The following is a 24,551-nucleotide window of genomic DNA, read 5'->3' on the forward strand; positions in this document are numbered from 1 at the left end:
ACATATTAGTATCATAATGAAAAAACCTGCTTTTTCCAAGTTGATATTTTGTCCCTGGCTGGTTTCTGCTTTATGGCTGATGTGCAGGGAGGGAGAGAGAGAGTGGAGAGCAATTCACCTTGTTTCTTTGTGTAGATGCATTGAAAAGGCAGTGTTGTTTTATGTCCTGTGTTCAGACAGGTTTTTTCAGCTTGCTGTAGTCAGGTGAAATTTCAACACTTTTGGGAGAGTGAAATAGTTGTCTGTAAAATATACATTATGTAAGTGTTTTCAAGTATCTGGTTTTTTTCTTTTGTCTCGGACACGTGTATATGATGGTAGTGCTTCACCGACTCACCTAGTTAGTTAAAAATTTAAAGGATGCTAGTGAATTAAGGCTAGAAGAGAATTGATTATTCCTTGTAACTCTTTAATAACAGAATTGATTTATGTTGCACCTAGATTTTCAGTGTGACCCAGTGTAACATCATGTGCTACTGATAACCACAAAAATAGGAAGATGGCAACCTGAAGATGGGAAGCAGAAAGAACATGTTGATGGTGGGAAGGGCTCATGGAGTCTGGCTGTAAGCGGCTGGTTGTGCTTTTCTGTCTGCAGCTTTTATTGTTAAGCTCAAAAGCATGAATGGAAGAGAGACATTAGGATTATATAAAGATATCAGCCTGTCATTGTTGGTGCACACCTGTCTTTCTCCCAAATACAGGGTTCCTGCATATGTCTGCGTATGTCTCCAGCTCAGTATTCCACCCTTGCAGTTATTTTCATCTGCTGCAGATTTGAAGTGGCTGCTGCTCAGCATGTTATCTCAGTGCAAGGCAAGATCTCCTGTCTTCCACAGAGATCTCGGTTGAGCTTCTAGGTACTGATCTGCTTAACCGGTGGGTGCATGCGGCCACAGATGTCTGATAATTAATAAGCATTTGCTGCTAATCAGCTACTGCAAAATGCAGCTATTGCCGAGTACTGCAGTGGCTGCCTAGCACACAGAGCTGTGGTCATTTGTTGTTCACAGCAGCTGGTCCAAGGTGTTGGACATAACTGGTTTTCTCCTGGAAGGGGACGGCGGTAGGGCTAGTTAGCTGCCTGGTGGTAGCTGTGTTTATCTGTGGTGACCACCTACCTACAGCAGGAATGGAGCAGCAGTGGTGTGATCTGGAAGCAAGCAGAGGACTTTATGGTTCAAAGGGTGCTGAGCAAGCTGTAAGCAATGAACTTGATCAGATGCAGTGAACACCAGCCACTGAGCAGTTTCTGCTTACCTACTAGCTTTTGTCTGACAAGATAGGAAGGGGGACACTGCTGTGGTATAGCACGCTCAGCTCCTCACTTCATACCCTTGCTATCCTCACCTTCTGAAATTCTCTGGCCTACCTAGCGCGTGGAGGTGAGCATGGACAGCCTTTCTGGGCTGTTGCTCTGGGCTCTCTTGCACGGAGAAGGGAGGCAAGGCTAGCAAGTCTTCACCTACGCAGTGTGGCAGGATGTCTGGTGTTTGGGGTGCGTGGTGTTTGGGCTTGCCATGAAACACAGAAAGGACAGGTTAAACTGAGATATGATGGAACAGCCCAATATGAAATGGAATAAAATTGTTTACAGCTTTGTATTCCCGTTTTGGTCTTCTGTGGCAAGGTCTAACAGTGTTACCTTTCACACCTTCGGCAGACAGGTTTTATGTTCTCCAAAATATTGCTGCCAAAAATCCTCTGTATGGACACTGTGATTGGAAGGATGTGTTTTTCTCAAAGCTAGCAACTGCTAAGAGATTTGGAAGAGTAAATTAGGCTGTTACCTCTGGTTTATTCTGCAGATGCCCTTTTGCAAAACTATAAATCCTAACCTGCCCAAAGGAACACTTGAAATGATGTTATTAACTTGGTTCAAGTCAAAACAGTTTGACATTCTTTGAACAGCAGTATTATGTGAGGTTGATGGTCTGTATTCCTGTACTTCAGCTCAGAACTTGAAATTCATCTCTGCCACAAGCATGCATGGTTTGTTTTCAAATGCTTTGCAAATGCATATTTTATTAGGTAGCTGTGGCCAAACGCTGCAGGATGGTCTTTGATGTGCCTCCTTGCCAAGCGGCTTTAGCTGTGTTGGCAGAGCCCTCTGGTGGGAACGCAGCCTGAACCAGCCCTGCGGGCAACACCACCCGCTTCTCCCCTGCGCCATCAGCCAGCCTTCTCTCGGCTCCCTGGCATTCCATCAGCTCGTGGCTCCAGTGGCCAAGGGGTTCCCCTTCATCCCGCTCCCAGCCAGGAGAGCAGAGCCCTGTGGAGCGCACATGGTCTTGTTTAGCAAACCTGATGGTGTGTTCCAAGCACCTGTAAAATGGTAGATGGGACGTTGCAAACTATGATGGCTGTCTGAGAATATTAAAATTAGCCAATTACAAGGTAATGTTTTCCTAATCCATATCGAAGCGGGGGAGATCCGTGACAAATTTCAAGAATTGTGTGTAGAAGTTTCACCAGTATCTGTAAATATCTTTTAAAAAAGGCACCACATAGTAAAGGTAGCTGATTTACTTAGGCATACAGTAGGACATTTCTAAATCGAGAGCCACAGCCTTTGTGTTGATCAGTAATGCTTTTGCTAATCAAGATACTTGAGGATACTGTGTTTTAAACTACCAACTCTCTGTGCATGAAGGTAAAGTGGTATTACATGTGTCTAACCTAATAGTATTCAAAAGCCTGGTTAGGACTGCTAGATGCACTGCCAAAACAGAATGTGCAAGCAGGTCTTTTAATCTGATTAGATCCTTAAAGCGTTGATACAATACAGGTCGGTAATTCTCCTGCAGGAAATCAACTGTTTGTTGCACAAGTAATGTGGTAGTAACAAAGTGTCTTTTTTTCATACTGGAGTGCTCTGCAGAGCTTGTCACTCACCATTCATTTGAAACACAGCTGTGCCCAGTGTTTTATCTACATGAAAATAAAAACAGAGGAACATGTGCCCTGGCTTGAAAAGGCAATTGCTTGTGATGGTCAGGAAACCTCTCTGGTTCAAGGCCAGGCTGGATGGGGCCTTGGGCACCCTGATCTAGTGGGATATCCCTGCCCATGGCAGGGGGGTTGGAACTAGATGATCTTTAAGGTCCCTTCCAACCTAAACCGTTCTATGATTCTATGAAGTTGAAGAGTGATGGCAAGACGAAGGCAGGCCTGTTTTTGTGTCGTTTTACTTGTTTCATGATCAAATTTTCATTAAGACGATTCTTCCAAAAGCTAAGTTAACCTTCTTAACCTGTATTTGAAATGCCAAGTTCAGTTCTCCACCCTTGTGTTCCATCACTGGGGTTCTGCAATGCAGAAACCACTCAGTTACGAGATCCGTAGTGCAAGAGGCAATCCTGAGGAGCTCCTTGCTGCAGGTTGTTGCGAATTCCCAAAGCAATTAAACAGGCTTGTGAAAAGAAAATTGACCAGTATGATGAGATGCAGACACTGCCTTTGTCTGAGAATTGCTCAGCTGCAGCTGGGGGCTGGGGTGGGAGGTGCTACCCTTGGGTGAAGGCAGGCTGCCGAGCTAAATAGGGCTCCTGGAGGCCCTGGAGAGGGCTGGGTTTGTTGTGGTTCTTGTCCCCCTCTGCTGATAACTGGAGGAGCTACCATGGAGGGGGTTACCGAGCTGTTTCCAATGGAAAAGGATGTTAACCATCCTCCCAGAGCCTAGAGAAGATCTTTATTGAGAGATATTGTTTCTGGAGGAGATTTCTGGTTTACCTGCTGTCCACTCTTAGCATTTCCCATGGCCTAATGGCTTTCCTCATCTGTTAGAAGTTTGCCTGGAGGCTTATTACAAACACACATAGAAGGCTGCACAAAGCTTTTTTTCTTGCAGAACAGCTTCATCTTCCTGTTTTTCTTACAGCATTGTAGGCAAAGGATTTAATTCTCTGCCAGGTGCTATACAGTGTGTTTTTCAAGCCTGGCTTCTTTTGGCTCTTAGGATACTCTCTGCTCTGTGACTTTATAAAGCTGCTAAAAAGCTGTTTTTCTAATTTCTGAATTGAAATTATCTTCAGGTTTTATTGCACAATGCCATCATTATTCAGCTTTGTAGAATACCATTTTACTCCTGTATCTTACCTCATGCCATGCTCTTTTTGAGAAATTCATATACAAGTTTAATCCTGTGATGCAACAGCCCTCCTGAGTTGTCTGTTGTAACCTAGGATTTCAAATGTAAATGTTGTTTTAACGTTACTTGTGGTTATCTCTAATCTCAGAGTCTTATAACAAAATCTCTTAGAGGGTTCATGCTCTGTGCCTTTTATTTCAAATATGTATTTTCTTGGAAAGTGACTGATGGTGTAATGTTTGGAATTTTTTAAATAATCACTGCTCTTCTGGAGAACATGAAGTCTAATGTTACCCTTAAAATAGGCAGGTGAGAGCTTTGGGTATCAGTAATTTGTACCTTTTAAAAAGCTGCACTGCCTTGCTTTTGTCTCGGAATTTATTATGCTTCCCAAGTATAATGTGACATACTGAATAGGGCAGGGGGTGGGGACACTGTCTTCAGCTGACATGCTGTTATCAGCGGGACTGTGTTTCTGGACACAAGATTTGGCAGTCATTGGTCGTCCGAAGAAAGCCTTTCCATCTGAGGATTGGACAAGAAGATGCGTCAATTTGCTGCCCGTCTCCAAGGTACTGGTGATGCTGCCTCCACAAGCTGGCTAACGTCACAGCTCCATCACCCAGCGGGGTGTGGGCTTTTTTCTCCTCTTCTCTGTTTTAATTCTGTATTTGCTTCCTACTGCATTTCTTAATCTGTCTTCTGCCAAATGCTAACAGCATGATATTTTGCAATCATTTAGGTGAATACAAGAAGGACGAACTCCTGGAAGCTGCTAGGTGAGTGCTGCTTAGAATATAAAACATATTTTGGGGGTGGAAGTGGGAGAGGAAAAAGGATTTTTAAAACAGTAATGTTTTGTCATTGCCTTTCCATGAAATGATGCAAACAAACGGCTTCATTAGCATGAATGTCTTTGGACATTACAGTCTGGTACAAATGGAAAAGCCTGTTTATGTAATTGAAATCCCCCACTATGGTGGTTATAAGGTTAATATTGAGTTTTTTCTTTAAGCTGCTTAAATCCTCTTTATCATTTTGTGACTGTTCTTTTTAGGGGCAAATTAAATATTTGAATTTTTATTTTCTTTTGTTTTTTTACTGATACCTTAGGGTATATTTTTGAAATAAGCTTTACTGGAACAGAGGATAAGAAAGCTTATACAAAAGATGTAAAGTTCAGTCGTATATTCCAAGGATGCTTTCATCCTTGCTTCAGGCAGCACAAGACCATTTTATGTAGACAGTTAACCCTTCTAAAATGTTTTTAGATATTGGTATGTAGTTGTTTTTAATGTCATGGGCCATATGCAGTGAAAATGTATTTAATTCAGAACATTTAATTTGGCAAATGGCTTTCAGAAGATCTGTAAAATTAGATGAAGGAAATATCAAATGAGGTTAAGGAGGGAAATTAAGAGGTGTTTTTTGCATAATCTTTTGTAATAGACTTAACTGCAAATATTCTTTTCTGGTTTTACCCTTGGTTTTGCAATGTTCTGAAGATCCTTTTCTCTGTGACATTCTCCCTGGCAGAGTACAAATTTAAATATTTTATACTTTGGTATTCAGCTCCTTAGGAAATGTTTTGCAAAGAACTCTTATCTTTTTCCCCTCTTTCTGTAATCTTTTCCTCTTCATTTGCAGGAGTGGTAATGAAGAAAAGCTGATGGCTTTATTGACTCCTTTAAATGTGAACTGCCATGCAAGTGATGGGCGTAAGGTAAGTTAATACCTGCTTTATATTTCTGTTATTCAAGAAAGGCCAATTCAACCACACTGGGAAGCATAGATGTATAAACCAAGAGAGCATGCAGGGAGAAAACCTGTGATGTCTTTTTACCATAAAATTAAATGCTGTTGTACTTGACGCTGGCAGTTGTGACAGATCAACAGTGGGTGGATGTGGATTTTGTGTGTGTCTTTTCTTTAAAATGTCAGACCCTGGCGCATGTGTAAAGTGAAACCTTAAGACCTTTTGTAAGATAACAATGTTCTATGGCAGATGAATAAAATAACTAAGGGAGGAAAGTTATTTGTATTTGAACATCGTCTGGGTGAGGTGGTTGGTATTCGGCTTAGCTCCTAGTGCTCTGCCACGTAGGCTGGCACTGTACCGACATGCTTAACGCTTCCTGCATGTTTTAAATTTGACGTTACTGGTTTGACTTTTCATGTCAAGGATGTTTGAATGAGTTAAATTAAGGATTAGGCTGAAACTGGAGGAGGGAAGAACATACGGAGTGAGAAGCAGACCCTATGATTTTTGATGTTTTAGACATCAAGATGACGGTCTGTCTAGACTTTCATTTACAAGTGTTGGTTATTTTTAATTTTTTTTTACTGTGTACCAGAATGTTCTTAATCTGCATCTCTTATAAACATCTCTCATGTGTAACAGTGCATCTCACTCTTGGAGAGAAAAGCATGGGAGTGTTTTCCTTTATAGTTTTCTTTATTTTTGGTAGAGTGTATTGGGGCATAACATAAACTTCTGCCTGTCTGGAGCATCAGTTCTACTGAAGTCAATGAAGACAGGCCAGTTTACACTGCCTTTTCAGTAAAAGACATGTTGTTGCTGCTTATTTAAAAAAAAAAAAGTAGCTCCATTGAGTAAACATTGCTATTTTTAAAACATATTTTTAAGACAATGTTTTCTCAGTTGCAATGCTTATGATACCTTCTATGCAAAAAAAAACCCAGCCAGGTTTTTGCTTGTTTATGTTTATCACTGATTAAAACTTTATGAATCTTCCAGGGTTTTAATACAATTAACTTTATGATCTGAGGACAGGCAAATGAACAAAGGCTTTATTTACTTCAGCTGTCGGAACTGATGAAATAATCACCATGTTTTAAGATTATATATATTCCTCATTAATTTTGTTTTTTTTTAAGGCTTTTCCATTCAAATGAGATGGTATTTAGGTATAAATAGTGCCCTGTGCTGTTATAATTAAACATGGTGGTAAAACATGGTGGAATACAACAGTACATTACTGAGTGATTGAGCCCCCATCAGTATTGATTTAAGGCCAAAGGCCGAGCTGTGCTTTCTGTCAATATAGAGATGAACAAGCCCTTGCAAGATACGTTATCTAGAATATTTGTCACTCTAAAATAAAAAATAAAAAAGCTTTTAAAATTATTAAGCTAACAGAAAATATTTTGTATTATTGCAGCTTCTGAATTACTTTGAAAATATATGCCCAAAGCTCAGAAAGCATATTGCAGTTAAATCTAATCAATGTGGACACTTTGATAATGTGTGTGGTTGTTGGTAAATGCACTACTTATTAAAACTCTTTTTAAGATGTCTTGCCATGGATATTAATTGGCTTTTTCCATTAAGTGTAGCAGATAATTTTTTTTTTCTTTCCATATGTGTACAGACTGTTTAAGGTGAAGTAATTCTCTGTAGCAAGTGTGCTATATAACTGTTAAGTATTTCATTTGTAAGGTAAAGCTTTCAGGTCCTGTACTAGTGCAAGATCATTTGAGGTTTAATCATTCTGTTCTGTGCTACAGATTAAGCGGACTTTTCAGCCTTGAGCACAGCATTCTTGTAAATGAAAGTCTCCACTGGTGTAGCCACCTCCAACTGACTTGTACTGACTTACATCACTGAGAATTTGTCAGGTTTGGAAGTCTATTTGCATTCCTTGATGCTTTTCGTAGGTTTTTTTTGCAGATCCCTGATTTTTTAAGCCTCAGGCTTGTCACAATGTATGCATAGACTCAACACAGCTATTGAGGCCAGGCAGTGCATACTCTGTGGAGTGGTCCGGGATTCTCAGCATCATGCTTCCTCTGCAGTACAGACATATCCACCAACTCTTGTGTACACATTTATCCACTTTGTGCATTCTTCTGCACGTTTCTGAGACATCCAGTGCTACTCCGACAAGGGAAACATTTAGCTTGGTAGGTGGGAAAATCAAATTGAGCCCCAGTACTGAATGGGTGATTTTTATTTTTTTTTTTTCTGTGTAGCAGGTGATATGACAGTGGTTCTTTCATACTTTGGAGGGTGACACATTCCAGAAGTAGTTACCTAACACCCATTGCTCTAGAACTGAGTAGCAGAATAGTCAGAATATTGTTAATTACAATATTGTTTATTTCATTGCTGTATGCATTTACCTTTTTTTTTCCCCTGGGGATCTCTGCTGTGTCCCATGCATACTAGCATCTTGAATTCCTGGATTTCCTCAACGCCACATCTGCTGTGAAGTTGTGCTTCATAAAACCGATAAAAAAGGTGGAAGACTCTTGACAGTAGCTGGCTGGTTTGAAACCACCTCAGGTTGGAAATAACAAAGATTTAACTGTGTTCTGTGTGCTGTTTGCAGCCTTTTTGGAAAGTAATGATAGCCAGAGCCTGATTCCTACTGGACAGGAGTCCATGCTGCTGAACAGTTACAGCTGGTGCTGATAACCATCGATCCATCTGTTTATTTAGCATAGAGGTCAAAGACTGAATAGGAGCGAAAGCTGAACTTGCTTCTTCCCCTCCAAGTCACAATTTAGATAGATTTTGAGCATTGTAGTGATGTTCGCATTGCTGAAGCTCTTCAGTTCTTGCCTGAAGAGGGAATTAATTCTCTATTGCTACTCTTGCAGTTATTTTCTGTAGTGAAAAACAAAGGCGTGTGCAAGAGAAAAAGCAATTTTAAACGTTAGATAAACCATTCCTGCATAGCAAGGATCTAGGTGAGTTATGGGGTTTTGTTTTGATGCCCAAGGAAAATCAACAATCATATCTCAGGGAAACAACTATTTCGTTGAGCTGGGTAATAGTTGATTTTTGAGTAAGAACTAGCTTATGTGCCTGTTGAATATAATGGTGCACAATTACTGGCTTGGCTGTACAGTGCAGAGCTGTATGGTACAGCAGAGGCAAATCAGCATGTTATGTAAGGGTAGAATTTCACAAGAACTGGTTTGGGGTTTTTTTTAAACCGTCCCATTAGTTTACTTTTTAAAAACCAATACCTGAGCTGAAATAGTAATTTTTCATGCCAATTAGTCCTGCTTTGATTTTTTTTTTTTTTTTTTTTAAAAACAGGAGACTGAAAAATCACAGATTTCTTAGCATGGCAGTGTTCTGTGTAATATAAAATTTGAATGTTGCATCACTTCTGTTTAGATTGCTTCACAAAGTATTTGCTCTGTCAAAACAGAACTTGGACAAAATTCATGGCAGCTGCATATTCCCGTTGGGTCTGAAATGCTATTGCGTCCAGTGCTCTGCCAAACTGTTTGATGTAACCTATAGAAGTAATGACTTCTAGAAGACATGCCATGGTATTGAAGTTAACAAATGGTGCTCAACTTTCACACTGTTAAAAAGCCAAGCCACCTGTTTATGTGTCCCCTGCATAATGGTATGTAGGCTCCAGGGATTTGCTTTACAGGCCCCGCTATTTTCCCTCAGATGTTTTTTTAGCTCTGGAGGTGTTTTTCAAGACTTGATGATGGATGAACTTTTGAAAAATGTTTTTGACTATTTTAAAACAACAAATTCCTATCTGCTGCTGGAAGCTAAAGCTGTATTATTTTGTCATGAGAGCTGAATTTCTGATTTTACAACAGTCACAGCTTACCTAATCCAGTCGTTAGTGGCAACGGAGGCTCAAAATAGAATGTATCATGGTTGCAGGTTGGGTTGAAGCCATCTCTTAGCCCTCTCACTTCATTTGGAAAGCTGTTGTGGACACTTGAAAGGTATTTCGGGAAGAAATTCGTGTCGTCTTCATTTTTAAAATACAGAAGTATCTGAGCTAATAAGGAAGCACTGGTTTTAGCAATTCAGATGACAGGACTCTTCTCTACAAGGTGTAAACCTTGCACATTGCCGCTTGACAGCTTTCCAAAGTGAACTAAATCCAGCTGACATGGTAGCTATTAGCAAGGGGAGGTTGGATTTTTGTTTTGAAGATGGATTTTTGCTGGTATGTACTATCTTGCTCCTTTACTGCTTTATGCAGGTGCAGATCATGCCGGCACTAAAATACTCTGGTGTCAGTTGAACAAACCTTATCTTCATGCAAGGGAACCCAACTTGGGTCAGGAGTTACTTGAAGTTTTGTTTGTTCCTTTTCTCAAGGTTAATCTCTTCTGAAGCAGAGCACATACCTGAGCTCTTAGTGCTCTTGGGAGCACATAACAGTTATTTTTCTGTAAAATAAAATACATTATTCATAGTTTGAAAGTATAGTTTTCATAGAACTGTTTCAACTGTGTTTTGTATTTACATTTTCTATGAACCATGTGAAAAACAGAATACCATGGCATTAACTGTGGACAGCTTGGTCTCAGGTATTTGTTAAGCGTGAGGCAGGCATTACTACCAGAAGGCAGCGCAGGATGCAATTCCTCCACAGCTACATTGTTTTGCTTCCTACATCTTCCTTCTCTGCCTCACTCCTTCAAAACTAGAAACATAGAAATTTATCATACAGGTGAACCAGGGAGCCTGCAAACAATGCAGCACTGTTCTTTCCCAGTCCAGAACCATCCAGCACTGTGGATGAGGCAGCAGTCCCATGGAAAATAATAATAGGCAATTAGTTATTAAAAGGCTATTTCTAGCAGGCATACAGTCCTACTTCATATAATTTCACTGTAGTCTTCTGGCTCCTAGTGGTTCTTTCTTTTTTCATTTTCAGTCCTTAGCAGCTCCCAGTACCAGCCCTTGGTAACTGATATTATACCTCTCCAAGACCTTTATTGTTATGCCTTTCCAAACCAGATGTAGACAGCCCTGGATCCTGAACACCAGTAGCAGGCCTTTGCATTAGACTTTTGTGAGTCATAAGGAAATGTACTTGCCTCTTGTGTTTGAGACTGTCTTCAGCCCATTCCTTCCCGCGGTACAGACATCAATTTTTCTTGGGCACAGCATCTTCCAGGTTCATAGATGCAGGATACAGATGTAAGAAATCCAACTCTGAGAAGGTCTGCAATGTGGTGCTGAGTACCAGCATCTTTAGCCTGAAGCAACCACTGCATAATATCTTGCACATGTGCATTGAGGAGATGACCAGATGCCTCTCAGATCCTGCTAGGGGACATCTCTGATACCAAGTAACATTCTGTTGGATGAGGTTGCAAATTCCTTCTCTTGCCTCCTTGGTTTCTATCTGCAGCAAGCTTGATCAGCCTGTAAACAAAGGGCTGATAAATAGAATTCTAACTGTATCAGTTGAGTTATGTGTCCTCTTACCAGGGAGTCTCCTATTTGCTGCTAGTAAGTGAATTTGCCAGCTTCTGTTCCAGAGTTCTGTTTGTTCTCAACCATTTCAGTGAAAAATTCCACAGTTCAAAAGAAAATTGCTATGCCTTCCAGTTTCTGAGTCTGTATGGAATGATCGATCTACGTTTTCACAAGCTTTTTCTTTACAGTTATTAAACCTACAGACTTGAGCAGAGATTGAGATTCTCTTATAATCATCTTGGCTGTTGGAGTTGGGGTTGAAGAAAAATGCCATACATTCCAAGAATTGTGAACAAATTACATGCTAGTGACATTATAAACCTTTAATTGTGTGCATTTTTCTTGTATAATGGTAAAAAGCTAAATGGATGAAAGCTAATACCATATAATCCTATAGGCCTGTTCTTTAAACTTATTTTGTACAGATTATATTTGTATGAGTATGGAACATCTTTTGGAAGACATAATTTCATGTATAATAAAGTGTTTACATGTTGTGAAAATACATGCTTTTCAACTAACAAAAGCTGCATGTTTGAGCAAAAGGCTTGTGAGCAGATACTTGATGCACAACATTTTTGTCATACTCAAGGGTATGTCTCAATCTGTGTGTACTCTGCAGGGTTTTCTTCGTCATATGTAATATATTCTTTAGTATCACAATGTACATCTTGTTCTCCACAAGATTTTATGAGCTTTTTCTGCTGTTATATCTTATGTTTTGTGTAGATATATCACAAGTCTGTAGTCTCAAAGCTTATCTGCAACAAAAAAATAACTTGTGCAGAGGAGAGGAGCAAAAGGATCATACATTGAAAGTAGATTAAAAATTGGCTGTATATATTCTTGTTCAGAATAAGGGCCTTCTCCTTGATTAGTCTAATAAAATGTTTTATTTAAAAAAATATTGAATAGTTTAACTAGAAAATGTCACTTTATCTCAGAAAAAAAAAACGGCTTCACATGGAGTAGATCCAAAACAGTTGTTCAAGAATAACTGGCTAGACAAGCCCTTGCTGAATCTGCTCACTTTCTGCTTACTAGCATAAAGCATCAATCTGGTTTCGATCAAGTACTATAAAACTGCTTTTTTGAGTGGGAGTTGTGTAGGTTTTGGGCTCTTTATTTGTAGTGCTGCAAAGATTAGCCAGAAGTTCCATGATGCACGATTACGGCTTCTTGGGACTGCAGTTAACAACATCAGTGATAACAATGTACTTCATTAGCTGATGTTTCCTAGTGTAAAGTTGGCCCCGACTGAGGGATTCACACACGGGAGTCTTTGATGCCAATATGTTTCTTTGAATGCATTTGTATCAAAAGTCTGTCTAGGGGTGTGAGTGTGTATATTCCTCTGTATCAAATAAATTCCAAGTATACAGATATATATGCCTGTACATAGGCACATATCTATTCATATACACTGTTGTATATACTGAGCTCTGTGTACTTACATATGTATGTGTGTGTTTGTGCCTATGTCATGGATGTAGCTAGGGAGTGCGCTTGCCTAAGGGAAAATATGAGCCAGAACGCCCATATTTTGTCAAGGTAATTTTCTGGGGCTTGAGAGATGATGGAGACCACATCTGTTTCTATTTAAAACAAAATATTTTTCTAAAAGCTTTTTGTTTTAAAAATTAGGATTTCAAATCCTTCTTTACTGTGGTTAATGACTGCTGTGTTCTGCAAGCGCTACAATTGTTTCTGCTTCTTCTACAGCCTCACCAGTGACCCATATCGGATATGGACATGTACACGGTCACGGGCAAACTTGTCATCAGATGCCATCTGCTCCGTGGCATCTGACCTGTATATGCTCTTATCCCACTTAAGTGGGATAAGTCATTCACAGTACCTGAGTAAACTGAGTGAAAATGGGCAGCTGGGCTTTAGAGCCACTCCCTGTGTACTCTGTAACTAGGGGAACTGATGGATAGAAGATGGTGGACTGAAGTCCTTCTGAGCAGCTCTTCCCTTAGCGAATATGTGCTGCCTCAGTAGTGACAATAAGTACTGATCAGGTGCAGACATTTTTGTACTCTTTTCAGTTATAACTATACTTCTTAATTGAGTTAATAAATCAAAGTCTGCACTCAGAATTAATACTTTCTGGATTTAGGTAATGGAACACTATGAAAAAGGTAATATTTTCAACATTACAGAAAGGTTACAGAGCAAATGCCTTAGTGTTTGTGATGTGCCTAGGGCATAAGAGCTCAGTGTAGTACGCACATAAAAAGAACAATTTAAAAATGTCCACAACTGTATTTTGCCTTTAGAACACCATTTTGTTTGTTTAAAAGATAGTTCCCAGGATTCATGTGAGAAATAGCGACAAATAATGCTCTTTCTTATGGTGTCATCTCATCTTACTTCATCAGCCAAGCATGGCCAAAGCAGATAACACAAGAATCCCTGCTCTGGCTTTGTACAGTATAGATGACTGGGCTTAATTTCTACCCCTGGTGTCACTTAAGACGATACCTTTTGAATAAAGTGTAATCTGCCTGTTCTAAGCTTCTGTTAGGAGATCTTAAATATTTTCCTCAAAGTTTCAGTGAGTATCCCTTTACCTGTCTTCATTTTCTTCAGAATTATTTGAAGCATAGTCTTTCATGTCCACAAATAGAAATTGTGCACTTGAAGGACTGCAAAGAAGTTGTTTGCTCTGTAGTCATTCTCTCTTTATTGTTTTCTAAAAAAATCTCATTTATTAGATCTTAATCAATGTGCTCTTTCGGAAATCTTCAAATGTATTAAAAGTATGTGGGGTTTGGTTTTCATACCTGAACTGTTTCCCCTTGATTATTAGCTTCACACAGCAGATGGTTTCTTGCATTAAACTTCTATCCATCTCCTGTAAAGAGAAAGTCAAACTGACAGATTTGGACAGAGCTGCCATTTAGTACTTTATGCCCATTAACTATAAGCTGTGGTTTCTCTGTCATCTCACAGAGCATCTAGAAGTTTTTGGCTCTGTTGTCTCACAGAGCATCCAGAAGTCGACTACTGATAATGTTTCTTCTGCTGTGGTATCAAGAGTGGAGTCTTTTCCTTCACAAAGCTTGCTGAGGTTATGCTCGAGTGGAAATGTGACAGCTCAGTCCATGGACAATATGCATTTGATGTGTATGGTTGAATATAGTGAATACTGTAGGTACCATTTCTATCCTTGTGTCACTTCCCACTCCTAATCCCTGCATGTGAGTATGAGAAGTACCCAGAAGTAAACAGTTCTGCTTACTTGTTGCGTTTAACTTTTCAATGTGGTATTACAGTACTTCGTGGCCTCCCTCTTTTGTTAGACCTATCTTTTAGGTGTACACTCTTCCCCAGCTCTGCATGTTGTCATGCCACCATCTGAGGACCTAACATCATCTTCCTTAAAAGCCACTGCTGGAGATTCAGTTAAAAACCTGTTGACTACCCACGTAGGCTGGATTAGCTGGATTACCCTTCGGCACGTGCTTGACTGCTTCAGAATACTCCAAGAGTTGTAGAGGTGGAACTTCCCTTAACACTATTTGACTCTGCCCAAGCAGATTGCGTTTATCCGAGTGTCTGCTAATTCTGGCTGTTATTATTTATATGATACATTATTTTCCTGGTACAACCATCAAGATTATAGAGCTTTAGTTCACCAAAACAGGTTTTAATGATTCGTTTGCAGCTTTCATGTCTTCATGTACCAAGAAAACCTTAAGTGAAGGTCACGTACCACAAGTAACTCCTCTGTTTCATTCTCCAGTGCTCTCTGAGGTGAACACAGTCCCATCATAGCAATTTGTTGGTGTTCATTTTGATTACAGATATCATTACCTCTTTTATGCTAGTTTCACATGGATCCTTTGCAAAGCTTCACCATGCTCCCAAATATGCAGATGCTCGGTACACACACGCTAGGGTGCTGGTATAAGAATTTCTTGTTTTTTAAGATGTATACCAGGCAAAGAGTTTCTCCACAATGACTTCTTGTTTGCAAGAGCTCCGTTTCTTGCCCTAGTATCACATTGTCCCACTGGACTATCTAGTGAATTTTCCGCTCCTGGAGCGTTAGAAGAAGGATTTAAGGCTGGCTTCAGTTCCTTTGGTCACTGCCTAAACTGGTTTTACCTGTCTAATTCTATTTTTACCTTTAATCTGCTGAAATTTATGGTTCTTGTGATTTTTTTCAGCTTGTAAATTTGGCATTTTGAATTATGCCTTCTTAATTGCAGTAATCTGTTTTATTTTGCTGATTTCTTCCACTTTACCAAGCCCTTCCTAATAGGAAGTATATATTAGCACAGCGGTTGCAGTATTGCTTCCCTTAGCAGTCTTTATGCTGCCTGTAAAGATTTAATTCTTTTGACTATCACTTTTAGCTTGTTATTAAAAAAAACTAGGGCATTTTTTCCTAACTCCACTTTGCGAAGGTTAGAATAATGCTGGATTATTTTAGCAAACATTTCCAATGTAGATAAGTTGAATTTAAATATGTGATAGTCACTGTTAAAGACCAATTTGTACTGCAAGATGTTGCTCTGTACTTGGTACCAGCTCAGTAGTTGCATTTACTCCTGCAGCCTCCCTGGCCAACTCCTCTATAAAACAGTCATTGGTAGCATCCCAGCGTTCCACCTATTAAGTCACCCAAAGCCCTTCTGTTTCCTACCTCAGCTGCCTCTCTGGTTTCACTCAGCACATCACTAATCATTTGCTAACACAACCCCATCACTGACTTCATAGGTGGTATGGATAATTTAGTCATCAGTGTAGTTTAAACAGAAAGAAATACAAATACCTATGTGCAAGAAAAGGTGTATTTACATAGCCATTTCTGAAATTGTTGTGTAAGTTGACTAAGAAAGCAGCAGCTGAACCATAAGAGTGGAGGAACATGCTAGAATAGGGCATTGTAGTTGGTGATGGATGTCGTTGATGAACAAGAAAATTTGAGTTATTTGATTAGTTTTTTCTAAATAATCATAGAATCATAGGACAGTTTGGGTTGGAAGGGACCTTGAAGATCATCCAGTTCCAACCCGCCTGCCATAGGCAGGGACACGTCCCACCAGACCAGGCTGCCCAAGGCCCCATCCAGCCCCACCTTGAACACTTCCAGGGATGGGGCAGGTACAGCTTCTCTGAGCAACCTGTGCCAGTGCCTCACCACCTGCATAGTGAAGAAATTCCTCCTTACGTCTAGTCTAAATCTGCCCTTTTCCAGTTTATACCCATTGCCTTTTGTCCTATCACTACAATCCTTTATGAATAGTCCCTCCCTGGCTTTCTTGTAGCCCCTTCAGGTACTGGAAGGTCACTGTAAGGTCTCCTCTGAGCCTTCTCCAGGCTGAACAAGCCCAACTCTCTCAGCCTGGTCTCCTAGCAGAGGTGCTCCAGCCCTCTGATCATTTTTGTAGCCCTCCTCTGGACCTATTCCAACAGTTCCATATCCTTCTTATGTTGAGGATTCCAGACCTGGACACAATATTCCAGGTGGGGTCTCACAGCAGAGGAACAGAGGGGCAGAATCACCTCCCTCAACCTGCTGACCACGCATCTTTTGATGCAGCCCAGGATACGGTTGGCCTTCTGGGTTGTGAGTGCGCACTGCTGGCTCATGTTGAACTTTTCATCAGTCAGCACCCCCAAGTCCTTCTCTGCAGGGCTGTTCTCCATATAATACACTTACGAAAGAGACTTATTTCTTACAGATGAAATTCTGTAGAATATTCATATTCTACATAGTAACCATAACTTTTCAATTTTAAAGCATACTAAAAGGAAGTACAATATAAATTTTCTGCCTTTTCCCCCCCCTGTATTTTGCAAGGCTCTTCTTCAAAGGAACAGTGAAGTCTACTTGACTGGATTATAACAGCATTAAACTCTTAAAATTTGCAAATTATCACTGTAATGGGAAAAGAATATTTTGTGTATTTAACTTTGTGAATTATTTTATTTTGTATTTCATTCCAAAATATAAAGCATAGGTATTTATGTCACACTAAGCACTAGAGCTGAAATGCAGTCAATTTGTGAGTTCATTCTGACCCCGCTTTCAATAAAATGAGTGAAGTGCTGGTTGAATGTCAGGTTAACAGAGGGAACAGTCAAATTAACACGTTCTGAGAAGGTTTTTTTCATTCTTAATAATGTACAAATCTTACAAGCTGAAGCCTGGAAGGTTTCTAGTTGGAAGGAAAAGAAGGAGAAGCAAATTAAATATCTAAAAATGGAATTGGAGAAGTGGTAAAAACAATAAGAGATAGAAAAGGGAGTAAATGATTGTTAGTTGACTGTAGTCAGGAAAAGATTTTGATAGAAAGTGGAAATAGAATGGACTGAAACAGCAAAAATCAGCAGAATTCTGGTTCTCTGATATTCCAGCATGCATCCTCTTCAGATTGTTTTAATATTGTATGCAGGCCTTCCCTGGTCATCTGGCATGGCTGTTTGGAGAGGAGCCTCTTGTTAACACTTGTTTTTGCTGCCAGGGCAACACCGAAATATTTCATTAAAAAGAGGAAACAGCAGCCTGAGAAAATAATTAAAGAACAGGATTCTGTAGCTTCTGACACGGGCTCACAGGACAGATAAAAATGTGTGGTTTTTTTCAGGGAGAGAGGAGAAAATTGTCTCATCCTGCTTTCCTGGGGTGATAAGCATTTGCAGTTTGCAATTTGACAAAACTGAGGGGTTGAGGCTTCGGCTGTGGACTGTGCTGGCTGGCACTAAAATGCTTTCAAAAACTCTGCAGAACCTTGGCTGTCTGTGCCCCGTTGCTCAGACCAGCAGCAGGAGCATCTGTTCTTCCCCCTCCACTCAACGTGAATCACAGCTTCCAAGCGAGTGACTTAACAAATAAAAGTTCCAACTGCTGACATGAGACAATCCTGTATGCCTGTGTGCACAGTCCACCAGGCCCTGACGAGTTTGTTTTCTAGCTGGCAAGTGTTGCTAAATGCTCATTGGACTGGTAATGCTTTGCATACCCTCTGATGACTTTATTTAATGCCATTGCAATGGCAGTTTCTTCTTCTTCTTGTGTTTGCCTTGCCTTAGCAGGAGTCAGTCATACCTTGTCTCAGATTTGTCCATTTTTGACTTGCATTTCTAACAGATTGTAGGTGATGAAAAGAAGCAACAAAAATGGCTATCCTGGACATAGTGGTACTGTAAGTAATTCTTAGGTAGTCTTCTGCCCTGTCTTTCAAGGCAATATACATCTCCTTTCAGCGTTAAACAACATTAGCAGCATTCCCTTAGGAGAAGAGAGTGGGCCTTTACTGTCATTTCGTATTTACGTACCTCTGCAAGCCACTACTCATTCAGCTGCCAGCATCTATCACCAGTGAAACAGTGTATGCTCCTCTCTTCTCTGATCATCCATCTCAAACTCTGTCACCCCATGTCATTGAGTGCTGCCAGTGATATGTTCTGTGCTTCTCAATCTGGGAAAACCACAAATGCTGCTTCACGGTAGAAGCTCCTAAATTTCTTTTTCTTATTGCAGTTCTGTCTCTAGCCAAGCCTTCATTTGTGAAGAACTTCTTGTAAGGAACAGTGTTTTGCAACTGCCGCATGTTTGTGAGGGATGTTGTTCAGTTTTTCTGACTCATCCTCTGTGGAACTGTTTTACCAAATGGGTGGTAGTTTAAGGTGCATGTAAACTCAGAGGGTTTTCAGGAGGGCAGGGCGAAGTGGTGTTGCTTTGTAATTCTTGTTTAGGAAGAGGTCAAGATCACTTGTGCCCTGTTGATGGGATCCCTGCTGTTTGTGAAATCCTGAAATCAGAAGTCAAGGTTTTGTTCCCATTCAAAGATTTAAGTGTCTCCCATCCCTTTACCATTTCCCTCAGTCTCCACATCTAGGTCAGCCTCTGAAAGTAATGGCAGCAACTTAATACGGACCTGTTAAAGAACAGAGCTTCCTGATAAATGTTTGGGGAGCCGAGATCTCATTTATCCCTTTGCTATAATGGCTTTTTCTTGTGAATCAGATTGATTGTTGCTTTTAAAGCTCATTCCAAACATGGTTGCTGCCTCCTGTCTCACAATTATCTCTCTTTTTTTCTGGCCTTTCTTTTAGCCCTGTTTCTGCCAGGTAACAGTGCTCTTTCAGGTTTCATTTTGTTTCCTTTTCTCTGAAGTAATTAATTTGAGTTATTTTCTTTTTTATATAACTACTGGTAAGAGAATAGCTTTTACAGCTATCTATGTGAATTAAGGATTTGCTGTCCTAGTGTCAAAAGACAATCTCCGTAATTCTGAAAATCAAGTGTAGTTGTCTGGAGAAACCTGCTGGGCAAGGAGAGTGGATTTTTCTTCTGGGATTTAATAAGGCTTTTACATGGCCATCTTCAAACATACATCTTAGCCTGCTTCTGCAGATGAAACTTTCTTTTGTTGTGTGGTCCTACAGTGCTTGCATGTATTCTCACTTGTCAGGAAAGATATCTTTGCCCTTTAACCTCTTCTGCTTTTGGGCATATCTTATTTGCCTCCATATACCTACCTTCTCTGTGGTGGCACTGTTTCTGTGCTAGCAGGAGGAGTTTCTGAGCAGAAAAGTGAAAGCACTCATTTTGTGTTCTTCCTTCTTTTAACATTCAAGAGACAATGATGCTCTGGCTATTTCTTTGTCTGCCCCTGTGCAAGATGATGCTTGTCATCTTTTCTGTACTTCCTTACCCCAGGCATCTGTGGGACTTAAAAAAACTCTTCTCATGTAAATCTACCCCTTATTTGTCAGCGCTTCACCTAACCTGCAGTACAACAGGCTCACCATGTTAATGAGTAGAACCGATGCCAAGCCCTGTCACGCAGTCTTGAGGTTCAGAGGTACAGCGAGAAACTTCTGTTGTCTCTCAAAGTTCAGATGTACTAGAGGAACGGTTAGTAGTCAGTAATTTGGATATTACAGCCCTCTGAGAAGGAACAGATTTGAATACTCACTGGAGATTAGGAGTAGAAAACTCCTGGTCTGTCACCCAGGTAAACCTTTTCCAAATGAGGGTTTATTGTGTCAGTGTATTTACAGTACTTTTCTTCTGTTTTTCCTGTACTTTTTAATTAACTCTTAAGCCATTTTAGGATTTTTTTTTTTTTTCCATTTCACCTTTATTATATGTTCTTATATTTGCCTCCAGTTTATCAGCATCTGCCTGGTCTGGAGTTGTCAAACACTTAATTAAAAAAATAACATTCCAGCTGCAGTTTCTGCACAGTTGAATACAGACAGGAATGTTCCTTCAGTCTCTGATCCACAAAGCAATGCTTTGTAGCTGGTACCCATTTCTAAATATTTGTAGGAGCTGTGCAGTTCCTGATATCTGACCTGCTCTGGCCTTGCTGCCATAGCCCAGGTGGTAGATACCTGAATGAATTTCTGAAAAATACTTAGTTGCAAGAAAGGATTTATTTTTAATTCAGAGTTCTTTGCTCTCCTTCTGCTAAGTGACAGGATGAAAAAGTATGCAAACATTTCTCTCTTACTCTCCATATAATCCTCATTCGCACCTGATAGCGCTCTGCCCTAGCAATACTGTATATGTTACATCAGGCTGATTTTGTCTTCACTGGAATGCAGGACAAAACAGTGGATCTCTTTTTTTTTTTTCTCAGAGATCGTCTGATGTATACCAGCTCTAAATTCAGATACTGTGTGACTTGCAGAATCTGAATTGGTCAGCCGTTCATCTCCTTCTCCCTGTCATTAGCACTATGTGAAATTTGTGATGTGATATTTTTCTGAATTTTACTACACTAGGTCTGCCCTGTTTAACAATCCAATTAAGTACAACTGGCTATGTTCTGAAGATGAAGTAGTTAAATTACCACTGGAAGTGCAGTGGAGTGAGAAATGCTTTCCTCAAGCATTTTGTAATCCTTGTCCTTAGGAATTATTTTTTGTGGTTTGGTTGGGGTTTTTTTTGTTTTCTTATGTTTTTAACATAAGAAAAGTGATTTAAGCTCTTTGTCCCTGTACTTACTTATCTCTAGAGTTTAAACTTGTTGTAGCTAGCTCATCTACAGTCAGTGGTCTGACATTACTTGTTTTCCTGGAGCAGCATCTGTAGATTTGTCCCTAAAGCGTATTTGTCAACCATGAAATTAAATAACTCAGTACTGCTAAAAACTGACCAAGGAAGTTGCACAATTTCGGTAGCTGAAGTTGACAAACCACATGGCTGATAAACAGCAGTGCAACCCCTTTCCCGAGGTCTAGCTCCCCCTCTAACTGAGGTTAGGGACCTTCATTTCTTAGTACCTGGTGTGCCAGAGCATTTATTGTGTGAATATAAAATAATTATTTTGAGTAATTTGAAATACATGTTTCTGGAAGGAGGTTTTTTTTAATTTGATTATATGTCCAGTCTTGGCACCATATAAGCGAATATCAGTGAGGTATTTTCCTGAGAAGGCTTACAAAGAGCCTAAAAATGAAAGTGTAAGATGGTCACACAGCTTAAAATTGGAAGGCAAGTTGATATCTGAACAGCAAATGAGAAGCCATGATCATTTCTGTAGTGGAAAAGTTTAGGGATGTCTCTTCAAGATTGTGATGTTGTTGCAACTTGTTTTCTTACCTCATTAATCAGAATGATGAAGTGGCTACAGGAGGTATTCCTCTCGCATCCGGCATATCTTCCTGATATACAGTCATGATTGATGCTGTTCATTTTAGAGGAGTCTGCAGGAGAGCAGCTTCAAGCAGACACACACTATTGTGACTGAAAAGAAAGGTTCTATCATAAATTCTAACCCAGTGAAGAGAGAGTTGTTTGCCTGCTCAGAGGTTGTTTTTTTTCTTGGTATGTCAGTTTCAAATAGTCATCTTGCCAGGAGTCAGTCCTTATTTTCTGCCTAGTCATACTTGTTTGTCTGTATGTGTAAGAGCCGCCCTTACTGGTGCATATCCACATGGGGACCTTCTGAACATGATATGTCAAAAACCAGCGCTAGCTCTCAATATCAGGGGTTTGCCTCTTCACTGCGCTTGCCAGAGAAGTTGAAATTAAATGATGATAGTTCTAGATCACTATGTAGTGTTTTAAAATGGAAGTATGATGAGTTATCATATACGTTAGAAGGAGATTGTTGATTTTAATAGACTTCAGGATGACAGCATGAGAGTAAGAGAAACACATTGATGAAGGTTGTTATTGATGAGCGTTATATTGAGATTTTGGTAGTAGAAAGCAAGAACAGGCAATATTAGTTCTTTAAAACAGCTCCTGCAGCTGTTATTGGTCATGCAGATAATGCATGAGTGAGGTCCTTACATGTGAGACCGCACCTTGTATCCTGTGTTCAGTTCTGGGCCCCTCGCTACAAGAAGGATGTTGATGCTCTGGAGTATGTCCAGAGAAGAAGAACGAAGCTGGTGAGGGGTCTGGAGAACAAGTCTTACGAGGAGCAGCTGAGGGAACTGGGGTTGTTTAGCCTGGAGAAGAGGAGGCTGAGACCTTATTGCTCTTTACAACTACCTGAAAGGAGGTTGTAGACAGGAGTGTGCTGGCCTCTTCTCCCAAGTGACAGGTGATAGAACAAGGGGGAAGGGCCTCAAACTGTGACAGGGGAGAGTCAGACTGGATATCAGGAACAAGTTTTTCATGGAAAGGGTCATGGGGCACTGGCAGAGGCTGCCCAGGGAGGAGATTGAGTCACCATCCCTGGAGGTATTTAAAAGACGGGTGGATGAGGTGCTCAGGGACATGGTTTAGTGGCAGACAGGAGTGGTTGGACTCAATGATCTAAGAGGTCTTTTCCAACCTGGTGATTCTATGACATCGTCCCTCAGTTTAAGGCTGCCCATAAAATGGGAAATCCATAATTTGAATCTGGAAATGCAGCTTTCTTCTGAGATTGTGGCGGTGTTACCGTCTGAGGTAACACTGAAGGCTTTTAGCAAGACAGGAATGGAAACGGATGGTGCTTGGAGCTAGCACTCCCATGTTGCCTGTGGCTAATTTGTTGAAAACAATTTTCTGATTTCAATGGCAGCAGCTAGGCAGCCTGCAGCTCCGGTGATTCCTCGGTGCCCCTTTTGTTTGATGGAGGTGAACAGGGGACAGCGAATCCAAGGCATCTGACCTTGAACAGGGATCATCAAATCAGCTCTTGGTAACAGAGCAGTGTGAAAATACCTAAGGCTCAATGAAAATTGTATGAAACTGCTGTATGTGCGTTTTTTAAATCTAAAAAATGCATTTTTCATATTCCCAGACAACACATTTTCAAAAGACTGCAGGCAAAAATACCTTTTTTAGTATGGATTGTAGGTATACAGGTTGACAGTGATTGCTATCTTGTGTACAGTGATCTTCCTTGAAATGCACAGTACCTGCTTTGACTCAATTACAGCTGCCATAAAACTTAAAAATAATGTGAGCATCTCACATGAGGTGCACTTAATAAAAGTAGAATTGTGCTCTTTTTAATTACACCAGCAAGTAAGACAGTGTGATTGGCTTGGTAACTCAGAATGTGAGTCTAGGAAGGGAACTACCCTCTAGGGATTCTCGTTAGTAAGTCTCTTGCGAGGTATTGCAAGACATGGGAGGAGGGATTAATTGATAGCTCAATTAAATCTCTTTCCTTAATATTAAGTCATTAGTTTGATATATCTTGCAGGTGCAGTATACAGTAAAGCTGTTTGTGGTAGCTAGTTTCTGCTTTTCTGGTGCAACATAAACAGTGCATTAATTTTCAACATCTGTCTCTTTATATCCATCACTCACTTGTCACTTTTTTTTTTTTTTTTAGATTAATAATCCTACGTAAGTAGCTTGTGTAGCACAATGTTATCTTTTAGGTAGGTAGTTTCTGTAATTAGCACACAAGCTTGTAATAAGAGATTAGTGTTTTTAACTATTAAATCTGTGACATTAATGAATGCCCTTTCTCATGAGAAAGGAAAAGAAGTCCATAAAAAAAAAAATCATTAAGGTAGGGCCTTCCTGCTTCTTCCTTCCTGAAGTGTATGTAAGAGCAGCTTTTGTAAGAGCCTTTTAGGCAACCGAAAGAGCAACTGGCAACACTGGCTTGTGAGTTGTAGTACATCAGGTCTGTGTAGAGGGAGAGCAGCCCTCCAGAATCACTGCTTCTGCACACCCTGGGTGTTCAGTTGTGCTGCCTCTCAGCCAGGTAGTCTGTCGTGCCTTCGAACTGCCGGCATCTCCAGAACTGCATTGGCCTCCGGGTTGTATGGTTTGCGATTGCAGAGTCGAAGCATGCAGACTCGCGTCTCCAG

General features: G+C 40.3%; 1 protein-coding gene across 1 annotated transcript in view; it reads left to right on the forward strand.

Annotated features, from left to right (window-relative positions):
- The window catches only part of TNKS (tankyrase), a 136,748-nt gene that overhangs the window by 65,169 nt on the left and 47,028 nt on the right, over positions 1-24,551 (forward strand). The window contains exons 4-5 of the mRNA XM_054064637.1: positions 4,833-4,869; positions 5,738-5,813. Coding sequence (XP_053920612.1) covers positions 4,833-4,869; positions 5,738-5,813 — 113 coding nt within the window. The remainder of the gene's footprint in view (positions 1-4,832; positions 4,870-5,737; positions 5,814-24,551) is intronic.

Source organism: Cuculus canorus, chromosome 4, assembly GCF_017976375.1.
Source record: "Cuculus canorus isolate bCucCan1 chromosome 4, bCucCan1.pri, whole genome shotgun sequence".
NCBI classification, from domain to species: Eukaryota; Metazoa; Chordata; class Aves; order Cuculiformes; family Cuculidae; genus Cuculus; species Cuculus canorus.